The 15,309-nt window shown below is 48.3% G+C and overlaps 2 protein-coding genes across 2 annotated transcripts in view; one reads left to right on the top strand and one right to left on the bottom strand.

Annotated features, from left to right (window-relative positions):
- The window catches only part of tenm2a (teneurin transmembrane protein 2a), a 154,786-nt gene extending 141,796 nt beyond the window's left edge, over positions 1-12,990 (top strand). The window contains exons 19-35 of the mRNA XM_031858161.1: positions 278-527; positions 905-925; positions 1,025-1,254; positions 2,683-2,837; positions 3,149-3,250; positions 3,555-3,728; positions 4,060-4,697; positions 5,011-5,186; positions 6,823-7,058; positions 7,147-7,443; positions 7,685-8,242; positions 8,385-8,654; positions 8,782-9,192; positions 9,342-9,452; positions 9,576-9,843; positions 10,268-10,398; positions 10,523-12,990. Coding sequence (XP_031714021.1) covers positions 278-527; positions 905-925; positions 1,025-1,254; positions 2,683-2,837; positions 3,149-3,250; positions 3,555-3,728; positions 4,060-4,697; positions 5,011-5,186; positions 6,823-7,058; positions 7,147-7,443; positions 7,685-8,242; positions 8,385-8,654; positions 8,782-9,192; positions 9,342-9,452; positions 9,576-9,843; positions 10,268-10,398; positions 10,523-11,260 — 4,766 coding nt within the window. The 3' untranslated portion in view covers positions 11,261-12,990. The remainder of the gene's footprint in view (positions 1-277; positions 528-904; positions 926-1,024; positions 1,255-2,682; positions 2,838-3,148; positions 3,251-3,554; positions 3,729-4,059; positions 4,698-5,010; positions 5,187-6,822; positions 7,059-7,146; positions 7,444-7,684; positions 8,243-8,384; positions 8,655-8,781; positions 9,193-9,341; positions 9,453-9,575; positions 9,844-10,267; positions 10,399-10,522) is intronic.
- Positions 12,991-14,376: 1,386 nt separating this feature from the next.
- zgc:165573 (cysteine-rich and transmembrane domain-containing protein 1) overlaps positions 14,377-15,309 on the bottom strand; it is a 7,070-nt gene continuing 6,137 nt past the window's right edge. Inside the window, exon 4 of the mRNA XM_031857701.1 lies at positions 14,377-15,242. The gene's annotated coding sequence lies outside the window, so the exon portion shown is untranslated. The remainder of the gene's footprint in view (positions 15,243-15,309) is intronic.

Consider the following 15,309-nt stretch of genomic DNA (forward strand, 5'->3'; position numbering starts at 1 on the left):
TATATATATATATATATAATGTTGAACTTTGTTGAGCATGTTAGCATACTAACATTTGCTCATTAGCCCTCCTCACCACAAAGTACAGAGGATTACCGGAATGTCATTAGTTCATTATTGGACATTGACCTGATGATAGCACGAGTCAGAGTTAAGAGATCACACCAAAGTTAATTAATTCATCATCAGGGGGACATGATAGATTTCCGTCAGACATTTTTCAGTCCCCTGACTGAAACCATGATCCTGACTCTGCTCATGTTTCTCTCCTGTCCAGGTATCCTTCACAAGGGAAGCGGTGAGAACATCTTTGTGACGGAGCAGCCCCCGGTAATCACCAGCGTCATGGGAAACGGACGGAGGCGCAGCATCTCCTGCCCCAGCTGTAACGGCCTGGCAGACGGCAACAAGCTGCTGGCGCCGGTCGCCTTGGCAATGGGCATCGATGGCAGCCTCTATGTCGGGGACCTCAACTTTGTGCGCAGGGTCTACCCATCTATGAACACAACTGGCATCCTGGAATTAAGGTAAAAGACTCATCAATTAGAAAGCAGATTGGGATTTAGAGGGTTTTTGTTTTCGATGTACTGAAAACACTGATACAAGAAGGGCTGGTTGGATTGAAGTCAGATGGCAGGGCAAGGAGAGGGGGAAAGACTAGATGTTTTCAGTGCATTGAACGTGTAGGATTTCATCCTCCCTTGAAACAGAAAGAATAAGGTGAGACACTGGGGATGTGCAGGATCGAGGTAGAATTATACACCGTGTTACAGACCTCCAGGGTGTGTTTACCCCATGGTTAAATGTTGTTGTTCACACCACGGCCAGCTTTGTGTTGCTCTCCGCAGACTGTGTGAATTAACATTTGTTTTGTTGTGCTTTTCTCTCTCTTTCTCCCTTGAAGGAACAAAGATTTCAGACACAGGTAAGATTCTTATGACAGCTTCCTCTGCACATTCCAGCAACAATAGCTACTTCAAATATAAAACTAAGCTATTCACTGACATGATCATTGTTTTTTCAGTAACAACCCAACCCACAAGTACTTCCTGGCAGTGGATCCAGTATCTGGGGCTTTGTTCATCTCCGACACCAACTCCCGCAGAATCTACCGCGTCCACTCGTTAACGGGAGGCCGCCTGCTGTCGGACAACGCCGAGGTGGTGGCTGGGACAGGGGAGCAGTGCCTGCCCTTTGACGAGCGCTGCGGTGACGGCGGCAAAGCCACCGAAGCCACTCTTATGAGCCCCAAAGGTGAGCCACTGTCAAAAGAAAAGTCCAGAAAATGAATCACCAATTATGCTGATGATTGAATGATCGTTTTAAGGCAATCGTCATGCGAAAACATTTGGCTTTCTCCCAATCCTGTCTTTAAAATGCGTTTTATATCATTATAAATTGGACGTCCTTTGGTTTTTGTACTGTTGTTCGAACTTAACAAGGCATTTAAAGATGTCCCCTGGGGCCGTGGGAAATTGTGACATTTTATTGACTTAATTTATAATGAAACTAATCGTTAGTTGCAGCTTTAGGGAGGCGCGATAAGGCCAGAACAGCCAATAACCTATATATTTAGTAGTGATTACAGAATAAGATTTATTGCATTCAAGTGATTCTTTAGTTTGTGATATTAAAACGATGAAAATAGCTGACAAAACAAATGTCATTGTGATTTTCAAGACAGATTGAGGCGCCTTACATTTTCCTTTTCTTCCCGGAGTATAATTTGTTTTCTCAGTGTGCCCATCGCGTGACTCAACTAAAGCAGGACAGACACAGAAGGAGGTTATAAACCAGGTTAATGTTAAACTTATTAATGGAATGGTTTTTGTGGATCATTGGATCTGAGAACATTGTGACACCAAACTGTCAAGGATGTCACACTGTCACATTTCCATTCAGTGTTACAAGTGTCTGTGTGTGTGTGTGTATGTGTGTGTGTGTGTGTATGCGTGTGTGACTGCACATACACATGCTGTCCGTATACATACAGCATGTGTATGTGTGTGAGTGCTAGGAGAAGACAATACCTGTCACAGGCAATGTCAGCCGGCACACACCAGCTTGCCCACTCTGCCTGTTCCTTCTCCGTCTTTCTCTCCCTCTCTCTCTCTCTCATTTACAGCGTGCCCTTCGCTGTGTCCCTCCATCTGTTGTTGTGTATCTCGGTGCGGCTAGGAGTTATTTCGGGGCACAGTTGCCTCGAACAAACACACCTGTCTGAATGCCTGCTGCCTGTTAGACCGGCGAGGCTGACACAGCACCACTGGTAAACGCTAAAAAAAAAGTGAAATGCAGAAAAACAAATGGGAAGTAGGAAAGGCGGGGGGGGGGGGGAACAGCGAGGGGAAACCGAGGAAGGGAAGTAGAGTGCTACGGATCACTTGCCTTTCTAAAGAATCTGCTTGCAGTCTACGATCGCCCTCTGGGAGCAGCATGAGCTCGGCTCCGCATCCCGATGACTCATCCCAAAAACTAACACTTATCTAACAGTTCAGTGCCCCCTCCATCACTTTGTTCCCTCTCATTCGATGAAGCATCGAGCAATTCAGCTGTTAGGGCTGCTATCCGTTTCCAGCCGGTGGAAAGATCTGAAGTTTAATTGACTTGAAACGTCCACGGGTCACCCCGCGGTTCTGAGTTATGCGTGGTCTCTAACGGTGTTCATCTCCGCTTTGACAGGCATCGCGGTGGATAAAAACGGGCTGATGTACTTCGTAGATGCCACCATGATCCGCAAGGTGGACCAGAACGGCATCATCTCCACTCTGCTGGGGGCCAACGACCTGACCACCGTGCGGCCGCTCAGCTGCGACTCCAGCATGGACGTCAGCCAGGTACGACGGTTTGGGGAGGGAGGTGGGGGTTGGGGGACGAGAGGTGACGGCGCGATAGATAATGATCTAACGGCCCCGTGAGTGCTGAGCTGGGGCGGTTGTGTGGACGAGCGCCAGCCAGGAGGTCATGGAGAGACTGATTTAGGAAGGGATTAGAGAGTCCATGGATAAATGAATGGATCAGAAGAGAGTGAGGGCCGCAGTCACTTAAAAAAATGAGGAGGAGACTTGTCTGAACCTTGGCATCCTTTCAAAACGCCTCCCTCGGCATAGATATTATCTCATGTTTAACTTTTGTTTCCGCCTACTAGGTGCGTCTGGAGTGGCCCACGGACTTGGCGGTGAACCCCATGGACAACTCTCTCTATGTCCTGGAAAACAATGTCATCCTACGCATCACCGAGAACCACCAGGTCTGTACCACAAAGGCCGGATCGCCCCTGCAGAACCCCCGAGGGTGGCTTTGACAGAATCGTGTCCCAATTAGGCTCTCTCAAGCCAATTTAGAAGTAAAAGTTCATGTTCCGACAGAGTTTTCTAAGTTTCGCAGTGGTGGTAACATTACTGATTAATTAGAGCTTGAAATATTCTACTTTCTGGGGGTCTTACTTTATTATTGAAAGTTTCATCTGTACTGTTTCGCCCGCGGCTGAACATCTCTCCACGTCCGAAACGTTGCCGGATCGTGGATGTGACGTCCTCTGTTGTTGCCCACAGGTGAGCATCATCGCAGGTCGGCCCATGCATTGTCAAGTGCCGGGTATCGACTACAGCCTCAGCAAGCTGGCCATACACGCGGCCCTGGAGAGCGCCACGGCCATCGCCCTGTCCCACACCGGCAGCCTCTACATCGCTGAGACGGATGAGAAAAAGATCAACAGAGTCAGACAGGTACGAGATTAAGGAGTGCTGAGCACAGTTGCTCGTCTGCTCCGTTGTTCTACAGCGAATTTTGTTGGTCCAGCTTGTTGGCCGGCAAAAACTCACAGCACAGCTGGTCGGGCTGTGTGGGCGTTTTTTTTCAAAAGATATTCTCAGATTGTTTCAGCTCTCCAGAGACCACATTCAGCTCGGGCATTCCCCTGTTTTGATAACTCAAAATGAATTGTGCTTTCGGTGATACGTCTTCTTTCATCGAGTTGCGACTTTCTTTTTTTCCTTTCAAATCTCATCATTAACCATCTCTCCTCTCCCGCTTCCTGTCTCCTGCGTGTTCCTTTAGGTGAGCACCAATGGAGAGATCTCCCTCCTGGCTGGCGTCGCCTCCGACTGCGACTGCAAGAACGACGTCAACTGCAACTGCTTCTACGGCGACGACGGCTACGCCCCCGACGGCGGCTTGAACTCCCCCACCTCCTTGGCCGTGTCCCCTGACGGGACCCTCTTCATCGCCGACCTCAACAACATACGCATCAGAGCTGTGCGGGCCAACCGGCCGGGCCCCGCCTTCTCCAGCGTCGGGTACGGAGGAGCCGCGCAGTATGAGGTGGCGTCGCCGAGGGAACAGGAGCTGTACGTCTTCAACGGGGAGGGGCTTCACATCCAGACAATTAGCCTGGTGACCGGGGAGCCGCTTTACAACTTCACCTATGGCGCAGACGGGGAGCTGGCCATGCTGGTGGACAACTGCAACAACACGGTGAAGGTGAGAAGGGACGCCCAGGGCCAGGGAGGAGGGGCCGGCCTGCTCAGGCTGGTGCTGCTGCCCGAGAACCAAGTGGTGACCCTGGGACTGGACCCCACCGGGGGTCTGCGGAGCGTGTCGGCCGTGGGCCAGGAAGTGGCTCTTATGGGCTACAGTGGCAACACGGGCCTCCTGGCTACCAAAGCTGACGAGACCGGGTGGACCACGTTTTACCAGTGAGTGTCTGAATGTATTCCTGTAACACTTTTACACCTATCTGAAATACAAAGATGAATGCCTTTCACAGGTTTAATGTTCATCACATTCTGTTCTCTTGCACTCCCAATGATTCATCTCACACCTCACACAGAGTGCTGCTGCCCCCCAGTGTTCACTTCTATAACTACAGCCAGTTCCTCTAAGATGACCATGTTCATCTCCGGCAGTGTGTGTGTGTCTGTGTTACGTGTGTCTATCTATGCAGCACGAATGTGAAAACGTGTCCTTTTCCTTGCCAATTTCCCTGACTGCGATCGTCCCGCCTCCCAGGTACGACAGCGAGGGCCGCCTGACCAACGTCACGTACCCCACGGGCATGGTGACGAGCCTCCACCGCGAGATCGAGCGCTCCATCAACATCGACATCGAGAGCTCCAGCAGAGACGACGACGTCACCGTCATCACCAACCTGTCCTCCGTTGAGGCCTCGTACACAGTGGTGCAAGGTATTTTTACATTTTTAAATACTTGAGGATGTGGCACGAAGGTGGACGAGGGCTTGAGTCATCAGCGTAGGGAAATATAGGATATTATGATTTCATTATGGACATAAAGTTAAGGCGTTGTCAATTCTTTGGACAAAACTACTTCATCTTAGTTTTCAACATCCGCCCCCTCTCTGGTGGACAATATGCGTCCGACTCTAATTGAAAGCCTTGTAATCTTCGCTCAGTTATGTGCATGCTCCAGGAAGTCATTTCCCCTCCCAGCCCACATCCAGCCCTCTCTCGCTCCCTCTCACGGAGTCAAATTACCAATATATAGCCGTTAATACCAGCTGGGATCATCCTGCTTTTGAATATCATCACAGCAAAATTCATTAAGTCATGCAGAGTGAATCCTACTCATCCCTGAAGCTTTCTCCTTACACACACACACAAACACACAGATAGATAGAGACATACAAACACAGCTCTCAACCAGTTCCCATGATCCCTGAGCTTATTTGGTCCGTTTTAAAGAGGACGGAGAAGAAGGAGAATTATTTCCTCCCACTTCTTGACCAGAAGTGGGAGGTTTCTGTAAGTCTGAAAGGCCTCCGAGAGAATACGCTGTCGAGGTATTCAGTGATCCACCTGCGTTGCGGGAGGAAAAGGGGAAAGTTGTTCACAGAGCTGTAAGTCATTTAAGGTTTCCGCCGCACTGTGTGGGTTCCTGCACAGCTCTCTGCTGACATACTCACTTAACCGTCTCCCTCTCTTTCCGCTCTTTCTCGCTCTCTTCATTAACTCCTCCACAGTGAATTCTCGTTGGCCCCTCAAGCTCTCATTTCTCTCTCTCTCTTTCTCTCTCTCTCTCTCTCTCTCTCTCTCTCTCTCTCCCTCGCTTCTGTTTTATTACGAGGTCGTTCAGACAGAGGGAGCAGGGGAGATTTATCTAAAGGCTGTTGCTGCCAAGTCAATGGAAAAAGCTTCACTTGTCTGTTTGAGGCATTGTTAAAATGTGCCAGGAGCTTTATTACAAATTGGGCTTATGAATTACTGTCATTTATGGCGTGGCTTCAAAGGGGGAGACACCATCTGATCCCATAACCTTTTGTAAAGGAACTTTTTTAAAAATACCCCCTTCCTGATCTTCCAGATATTTCTGAGCCGAAAACAATTTGATCTGACTTTCAATCACATCGTTGTGATCAGGACGCCTGTTTTCAGACATCTGAGGGAAATGTTTGCGTCAGCATTAGGCACGGGCTTATCTGGTTCCATTCTTGTGTTTGAGAGTGAGTCATTAAACTGGAGTCATGGGGAGATTGTAGAGAGAGTGAGTTTAGACCGTTTATTTTCATTCAGTTGGTACGAAGACGAGTCAGGTCCATAAATGTTTTATGAAGATGATCTGGCTCTTACTGACATGAGCCTCTCGGCTTAAGATTGGACTTTTTCTTTTTGAGAAAATGTTATTTTTCATGCAGAAGATCATACACACACACACACACACACACACACGTACATTAAAACCTATTTTAATGTAATTTCCTTCTTTCTTGACAACATGGACATTCTGTCAGATTTTGATAAAGCTCATCTGGTCCCACCGCTGACTACTTTTCCTCACCATACACCTGTCTGTCTCCCCCTACAGACCAGGTGAGGAACAGCTACCAGCTGTGCAACAATGGGACCCTGAGGGTGATGTACGCCAACGGTATGGGCATCAGCTTTCACACAGAGCCCCACATCCTGGCAGGCTCTGTCAGCCCTACGATTGGTCGCCGGAACATCACCCTGCCCACCGACAACGGCCTCAACTCCATCGAATGGCGTCTGCGCAAGGAGCAGACCAAGGGCAGGGTCACTGTGTTTGGGAGGAAGCTTAGAGTGAGTTGAATACTCAATGAGGCCCTTGTTTTTTAAAGTAATAACAGCGTTTCCTGAAATTAACCGCCCCTCTCTCCCTTTTCTTTAGGCTCATGGCCGCAATCTTCTCTCAATTGATTTCGACCGCAACACGCGCACGGAGAAGATCTACGATGACCACCGGAAGTTCACGCTGCGCATCATGTACGACGCCCAGGGCCGGCCGGCCATGTGGCTGCCCAGCAGCAGCCTGGCAGTGGTCAACGTGTCATATTCCACCACCGGACAGCTCGTCGGGCTGCAGAGGGGGAGCATGAGCGAGAGGACGGAATTTGACCCGCAGGGACGCATCCTGTCCCGCTCTTTTGTGGACGGGAAGGTGTGGAGCTACAGCTACCTTGACAAAGTAAGCACATTAACACTGTCATCCAGGTAACAAATCTCAGCCCCCGCGAAAGGCACCCGCAAGAACAAATACTAATTTGAATTGCAGAATTGAGTGAAGTAATACATCATTTTCACGGTTATGAAGATTCAAATTTGTCAGCTGAGAGCAAATCACTGCCGGTGCTATTTCGCAGCAGGCAAGTCATCCATTGATAATGCTATTATATTAATCCGGATTGTGCCTCCCTCTCTTCTTCCAGTCCATGGTGCTGCTGCTGCAGAGCCAGAGGCAGTACATCTTTGAGTTTGACGCCTCGGGTCGGATCACTGCTGTCACCATGCCCAGCGTGGCCCGCCACACCATGTTCACACACGTGTCAGTCGGCTACATCCGCAACACCTACAACCCCCCGGAGAGCAACGCCTCCATCATCCACGACTTCAGTGAGGACGGCCGACCTCAGGCCACGCACTACCTGGGCACCGGCCGCCGCGTCCTCTACAAGTACGGCAAGCTGGCGAAGCTGTCGGAGATCGTGTACGACAGCACCGCCGTCACCTTCGGCTACGACGAGACAGCCGGCGTGCTGAAGATGGTCAACCTGCAGAGCGGGGGCTTCTCGTGCACCATCCGCTACCGCAAAATGGGGCCGCTCATCGACAAGCAGATCTACCGCTTCAGCGAGGAGGGAATGGTCAACGCGAGGTTTGACTACACCTACCACGACAACAGCTTCCGTATCGCCAGCATGAAGCCGGTCATCAGTGAGACGCCCCTGCCCGTTGACCTCTACCGATACGACGAGATCTCTGGAAAGGTGCGATTCCCCTGGTCTGCTTTCGAGAAATGTCGTACAAAAGAATTCAACTTGCACGGCAAACTTTGTGTGTGTGTGAATGTACCTCATGTGGCTGCCAGAGGACTCACATTTTCCCTAAACCTTTCCATCCCTCCTACAGGTGGAGCACTTTGGAAAGTTCGGGGTCATTTACTACGACATTAATCAGATCATCACCACCGCCGTTATGACGCTGAGCAAGCATTTCGACACCCACGGTCGCATCAAGGAGGTCCAGTACGAGATATTCCGTTCGCTGATGTACTGGATGACGGTGCAGTATGACAGCATGGGACGGGTGGTGAAGAGAGAGCTCAAAATCGGGCCCTACGCCAACACCACTCAGTACCGCTATGATTACGACGGAGACGGACAGCTGAGCGGCGTCAAGGTGAGTGCAGAGAGAGTTGCTGTGGTGTGGAGTTTTTAGTGGTCGTGACACCTAATATGGCCCAGAAACTATTGCTGACACACACTCTGAACTGTCTGCGAGACCTAACACTCCTTGTTTTAATCAGGTGAACGACTGGTCCACCTGGCGCTACAGCTACGACCTGAACGGCAACCTCCACCTGCTCAACCCCGGGAACAGCGCCCGCATCCTGCCGCTCCGCTACGACCTCAGGGACCGCATCACGCGCCTGGGAGATGTCCAGTACCGCCTGGATGAAGACGGCTACCTCAGCCAGCGCGGCTCCGATATCTTTGACTACAACTCCAAAGGTCAGCTGCTGAGGGCCTACAACCGAGGCCCCGGCGGCTGGAGCGTCGTGTACCACTACGACGGGCTGGGCCGCAGGGTGTCCACGAGGAACAGCGTGGGGCAGCACCTTCAGTTCTTCTACGCCGACCTCAACCACCCGGCCAGGGTCACGCACATCTTCAACCACTCCAGCTCGGAGATCTCGTCACTCTACTACGACCTGCAGGTAGGGTAGATGAACATACCCTTTCCTCCTATTTCAACAAAATATTATCTGTTAAACCTGAATACTGATAAATATTGTTGCTGGAGCAATACATGTTTATCCGTAGGCATGATATAAATGTACTGGATTTCTGTCTGTCACGTGATCAGGGACACTTGTTCGCCATGGAGGTGAGCAGTGGAGAGGAATACTATATAGCTTCTGACAACACTGGCACACCGCTGGCTGTCTTCAGCAGCAATGGACAAATGATCAAACAGGTAAGAATCTTTTGACTCTCACTTTGTTTGCAATCAATTACTGCTGCGAAAATATAATGATGTGGTAAAAACACATATGGACAAGGCTTCTTAAGGAAAATGACTGATGCTCGTGTCACCCAGGTGCAGTACACGGCCTACGGAGAGGTGTACCTGGACTCCAACCCGGAGTTCCAGCTGGTGGTCGGCTTCCACGGCGGCCTCTACGACCCCTTGACTAAGCTGGTCCACTTCACCCAGCGGGACTACGACGTCTTGGCCGGACGCTGGACGTCGCCCGACTACAGCATCTGGCCCAAGATCGGGAAGGATCCCTCTCCGTTTAATCTGTACATGTTCAAGAACAACAACCCCCTCAGTGACATGCTGGACGTCAAAAACTACGTCACAGGTAGAGAGGATTGATACACATTAATGTGGTGTGGACGGTGAATTCTGTTGCATAATCTACATAATCAAGCCAATTAAAACCCTGTTTTCTTTCAAGAACGTAGTGTTGAAACAGCAGAATAGTCAGACTGCGGATAACTTCAATCACATCTCCAGAACAAGCCAAACTCAGCTTGTTGAGTCCTGACATTGTCTTTGATATCTCTATTGTGCAGAAGAAACAGATTGTTGAAGAAAACATAGCTTATGCAAGTAAGAAATGTGCCGCAGATGGCACCGTAGCTGATAGCTTTGCATAACACCAGATGTGTCGCACGAGCAAATACACGTTCACTTTTTTCTTCTTATGATAAAAGAAATGATTTGTTTGCTACCGTGTTTAACTTAGTCATTCAGCTAATTAATTTCCCTCCTGTCTGCTGTAGATGTGAAGAGCTGGCTGGTGATGTTTGGCTTCCAGCTCAGTAACATAATCCCCGGGTTCCCCCGACACTCGCTGTACTTTGTGGAGCCGCCGTACGAGCTGCAGGCCACGCAGCATTGTGAGAACGGACAGGTACGCAGCGCCGTGCTGACTATATTTCCATCGACAGAATCATGTATAAAAATGAACCCTAAGATAGTGATCCAGTTAATGCAGATACCGGTCACCTTTCACACTCTTTTATTTTCTCATGTAGCTCCTCACCGGTGTGCAGCAGGCAGCAGAGCGTCACAACCAGGCCTTCATGGCCCTAGAGGGCCGTCGCCTCAATAAGGAGCGCCGGAGACGCAAGGACAAGCCGGGCCACTGGTTCGGCACCAGCACCCCCATAATAGGCCGAGGAGTAATGCTGGCTCTGAAGGAGGGCCGCGTGGTGGCTGGCGTGTCAGCTTTGGCCAACGACGACAGCCGCAAAGTGGCCCTGGTGCTGAACGGCGCCCAGTACCTGGAAGGCACCCATTACACCCAGGATGGGAAGGACTGCCACTACTTTGTGAAGGTGGGCTCGGCCGACAGCGACCTCTTGGCCCTGGGGCTCACCAACGGGCGCAAGTCGCTGGAGAGCGGTATCAACGTGACAGTGAGCGGCCGCTCGAGGAGAGGGGTGACTGTGGAGTTTGCGGTCCCGGCGTTGGTGCTGAGTGTTCGGTACGGGCTCGCGGCGGATGTGGTGGATGAAGAGAAGGTAAGACTGTTGGAGCTGGCCAGGCAGAGGGCCTTGGCCGGGGCCTGGGCCAAGGAACAGCAGAGGGCCAGGGATGGGAAGGGAGGCAATCGCCTGTGGACGGAAGGGGAGAGACAGCAGCTCCTAACGACAGGCAGAGTACAAGGCTATGACGGGTACTACGTACTGCCTGTGGAGCAGTATCCAGAACTGGCTGACAGCAGCAACAACATCCAGTTCCTCAGACAGAACGAGATGGGCAAGAGGTAACAGCCCACCTGAAACTGTTTTGAAGGGCAGACTCGTCCCTCTCTCCCCACTTTCACTTCTCTAGATCCTGCTCCTTTTTCCTACCCGGCCTCCTCGACCCGACTCCTCTCAAAAACCCATGGAGAATTAACCAACGCACGGAGTTACTCACGGAACGCTGCAGGGACCTTTTAGAAAAGAATGACTTATCAGAAAACAGATTATTGTTCATTTTACTGCCACAGGCAAAAACAAATGTAAAAGTTTAGTCAAGCGATTCAGTTTTGTTTTTTTCTTCGTTTTTTTTTTTTGAAAAAACTTTGAACAACTTAAAAAAGCACTGAAGAACTTTGAGAACCGTTGCTTAGTGAATAAGAAGATTCCCCTTTTTAAAAAAGATAGTGATATTTTTCGCCCATATTTTTTGGGTCACACTGAGAGCGGCCACGAAAGCTACTGAACGCGAGTCGCGCCGCGCCGGCTTCTGCGGCGAAGGCTTTTACCGTCTCTTAACGGACGCTGAAGGCACAGGGACCAAAGTGGAGACAGAGCCACTCCAGAGCGCAGCCGCAACTACCACACATCAACGGAGGACATCATAAACAGCGACACACAAGGCACTGTCAAAAGGTGGTCCAATACTATGAGTCGTCTCCCTGTCTCAGGCCTCCCATCGTCCTACCACGGACCAGTCCTCTGCCTCTGAGGCGGCGCACATCCAACCCAGGCAACACGCGCGAGCTAACGGCATCCTTGAACGAGTCCGAGCTATTTGACGGGCTGGAGAAATAAACTTTTTAAAAAAAACAAAGTGAAGAAAAAAAAAGTGATGGCTATATTTGTGGACAAGTGGTATCACACAGCATTGTTTATTTTGGAACGGCGTGAAGAATCATATTCCGACATATGTGTCCGACTACACTAAATTTCAGGATGTTGCGTATATCGTAGATGCCGTAGTTTTGTACGTTTCAGTCGCGGTAGAATTGTGAGACTTTCACCAAGGCACTTCTGTACAGAACGATCAAACACACCGCTCACAGAGTCCGGAAAAAAACATGCTAAGTTAGTTATTTATTTTATTCTTTTTTTATTTATTTATTCTTAGTACTATATGACAATCATGAATGAGTCACCAGTTCTATTCCAAATGAACATTAATGGACGAGTTTATTTTCTTTTGTAAAAATATGTAAGAATTTTTGTTTTTGTATTAATTTCCGTTTGCTGCCAGGGCAAAATAATAGTCACTCTCAAAAAGAATAATTTATGTAATAAAGTGTTTAAAAAAAAAAAAACGGTTTATACTTTAAATAAAGTCTTTAAAACTGTGAAATCTGTTTTTTCGAGCTATATTTCGATGTACAGTGTATAGATTTACCTTTATGCAGCACAGTAGAATATTGTCCAGATTATCGAGTTTTATATTTCTAAGAGGAAGTGGCTTGTAATGTGCAAAATCTTTAGCTGGTCTTACTGCTCTAGAGTTTTGTGGCACTCTAATATTCCATATCTACAATATCAATCCCCAGTTTGTTGTTTTTGACTGTTTTTTGGTTTGGAAGCAGAGATACATTTCTGTCCTAGATCCCAACAGCAGTAGCAGTAATGGATCCCTCTCACTGTGAAGAGACTCGTGCTGGATGTCATAATGTACCAAATCAGTATTATCAAAAGGATGATTCTTATACATTCACTGAAACGAGACTCTTCTGAGAACCTTATCAATAAAACATAATTGTTTACTTCAACTGAGCAGCGTCTAGTTCACTTTTATCTCATTACTTTGTGTGTGTGTGTGTGTGTGTGTTTGAAGACGACTGATGTTCTTTTTACAGCAGCAACTTCCACCAGACTTGAATGGCTCGCATTAACATTAGTTGCATTTCACAGCAATCTTTGCATTGTTGTTGGAGTACTGGGAAAAGCTCTATTGATTAAAAACAAGCTGTTTTTGTTGCCTTCTTTGTCAATTGTGCGTCGACCTCGCTGAATAGCTACATTTGTGCTCCAAATATTCTTCTTTGAAAAACGTTAATACACAAATGACCCTGATGTGTTGATGCCGTGCCAGTAAACAACCACACACACAGCTACTGTACCACCTCTCACACAAGTAGGCCTGTTAACACCATGTGCTTACGGATTGATGTTTTTTTACTGGCATAATAATTTGACTGTACTCGTGCCCTTTCAGCATCATTAGAAGAGGTTAAAGCATCTATAATCAATATTTTATAATGGCAATGGATCACATGGCTACAGTACTATGTGTATTCACACCTCTTTCATTGTTTCCACATTTTGTTCTGTTGCAACCTTGTGCTAAAATCATTTAAATAAATGTTCCCCCTCATCAATTTACACTCAATACACCATAATGACAAAGCGAAAACTGGATTATAGCTCTTTTGTTTTGTAGATGTACGGTGCCATATGTGTTCAGATGCTTTTGCCGTGATGCTTGTAAATTAAAACCAGGTGCCTCCCATTTCTCTTGATTGTCTTTGAGACGCTGGTGCACCTTGATTGGATACCACCTGGAGTAAATAAAAATTGATTGGTCATGATTTGGGAAGGCACACGCCTCTCTATATAAGGTCTCACAGCCGATGACGCATATCAGAGCAAAGACCGAGACGTGAGGTGGAAGGAACTGGCCGCAGAGCTCACGGACAGGCCGGACAGGCCGGACAGGCCGGACAGGCAGGCCTTTCTCACAGCAGACATGTTGACTGGTCGTAGTAGTGAGGGAACAGGTGTTACTAATAACACTAACTATGGCTCTCTGTTCCATTCAAGTGTTCCAGTGAGAGTGACAGTGAGCATGCACCATACCTGGACCCTGAAATCAAAGCAGCAAGGCAGAGGTCTGTGGAAGGCTGAATTATCACCCAACTCTGCAGTAAACAGGCAGCTCTCTCAACTATTTAAAGCTGTCTCTCCAGTTCTTTGGCTTCAACGTGTCAGGCAGGAAGCCATGTCTCAACCAGCATCCTGCACTAGCAGCTGAGTTATAAATAGTTGATGGATCCAGCCAGGCCCCCGGCGGCTACAGTGTGCTGATCTATACTCCCCGCCCTGCTTTAACCTCACACACGCATACAGCAAATACACACAAATGACAAAGCCTCCCATTTTATGGGAATACATTATTTTAATGCGAGTTTCTCATCCAAAGAAAAAAAAAAAAAAGGCATCCGACAGGTCATTTGGTTTCTTCTGTTAAGCAGTCAATGTTTTTATTTTCTCCAAACTTTTTTTTTCTTCCACATTTTCAATTTTTTTTCCAAGGTATGTAATAAAAATAACATTGGAATATTATTTTTTTTCATATTAAGATCATGGGAAAACAAAAAAACATTGTGTCAATCGACTGTTAACAGTAATCAAACATAAATCGCTGTCATCGTTAAAAATGCATTCACATGATTCCACCTGAAGACGTACTTGGTCAAAAAAAAAAAAAAAAAAGGGCCTCTGTGCAAATGAAAGGGATACATTTCAAGCAGTAGCTTCTTAAAGAGCGCCCTGTGGCTCATCGGCAGCCGGGGTCTTGGTGCCCTTTGGGGTGTGAGGGTGTGTGGGGGGGGGGCTGAAGGGCGGAGTTAGGGAGGGCTGGAGATGGTTGACAGGGCAGACAGGAGTAGTATCTTACAGAGGTAATCGTCATAAAGTGCCAAGAGAGCCTCACACTATAGATGAGCCTGAGATCCGAGTTTACCATACGTGTTGTGTGTGTGTGTGTGTGTGTAAGATTGTAGCAAGGAGCCTGACGTTCAGGTTATGTTTAGAAGCGAGGTACAAGCTGCTACAGAGTAGCCCCTGGACAGCGACGGCCGGTCAGTGCTGAGGGTTTCACATCAAGGGAGAGTTAAGTGGCACCGGACAGAGACTTCCATATGGGAATCAAGGCGTTTATTTATAGACGGGCAGAAGACTAGTGGAGGAAACTGGAGGGATTTTTAAAAGGAGTGCAAGGTTTAAGGCAGATGAGGGGGGGGCTCGAGGCACATAAAGGCCACTCTGTAGCAGCTTGTACCTCGCTTCTAAACATAACCTGAACGTCA

The sequence above is a fragment of the Anarrhichthys ocellatus genome, unplaced genomic scaffold, assembly GCF_004355925.1.
Source record: "Anarrhichthys ocellatus isolate YVR2014 unplaced genomic scaffold, GSC_Weel_1.0 scaffold19, whole genome shotgun sequence".
Taxonomy (NCBI): domain Eukaryota; kingdom Metazoa; phylum Chordata; class Actinopteri; order Perciformes; family Anarhichadidae; genus Anarrhichthys; species Anarrhichthys ocellatus.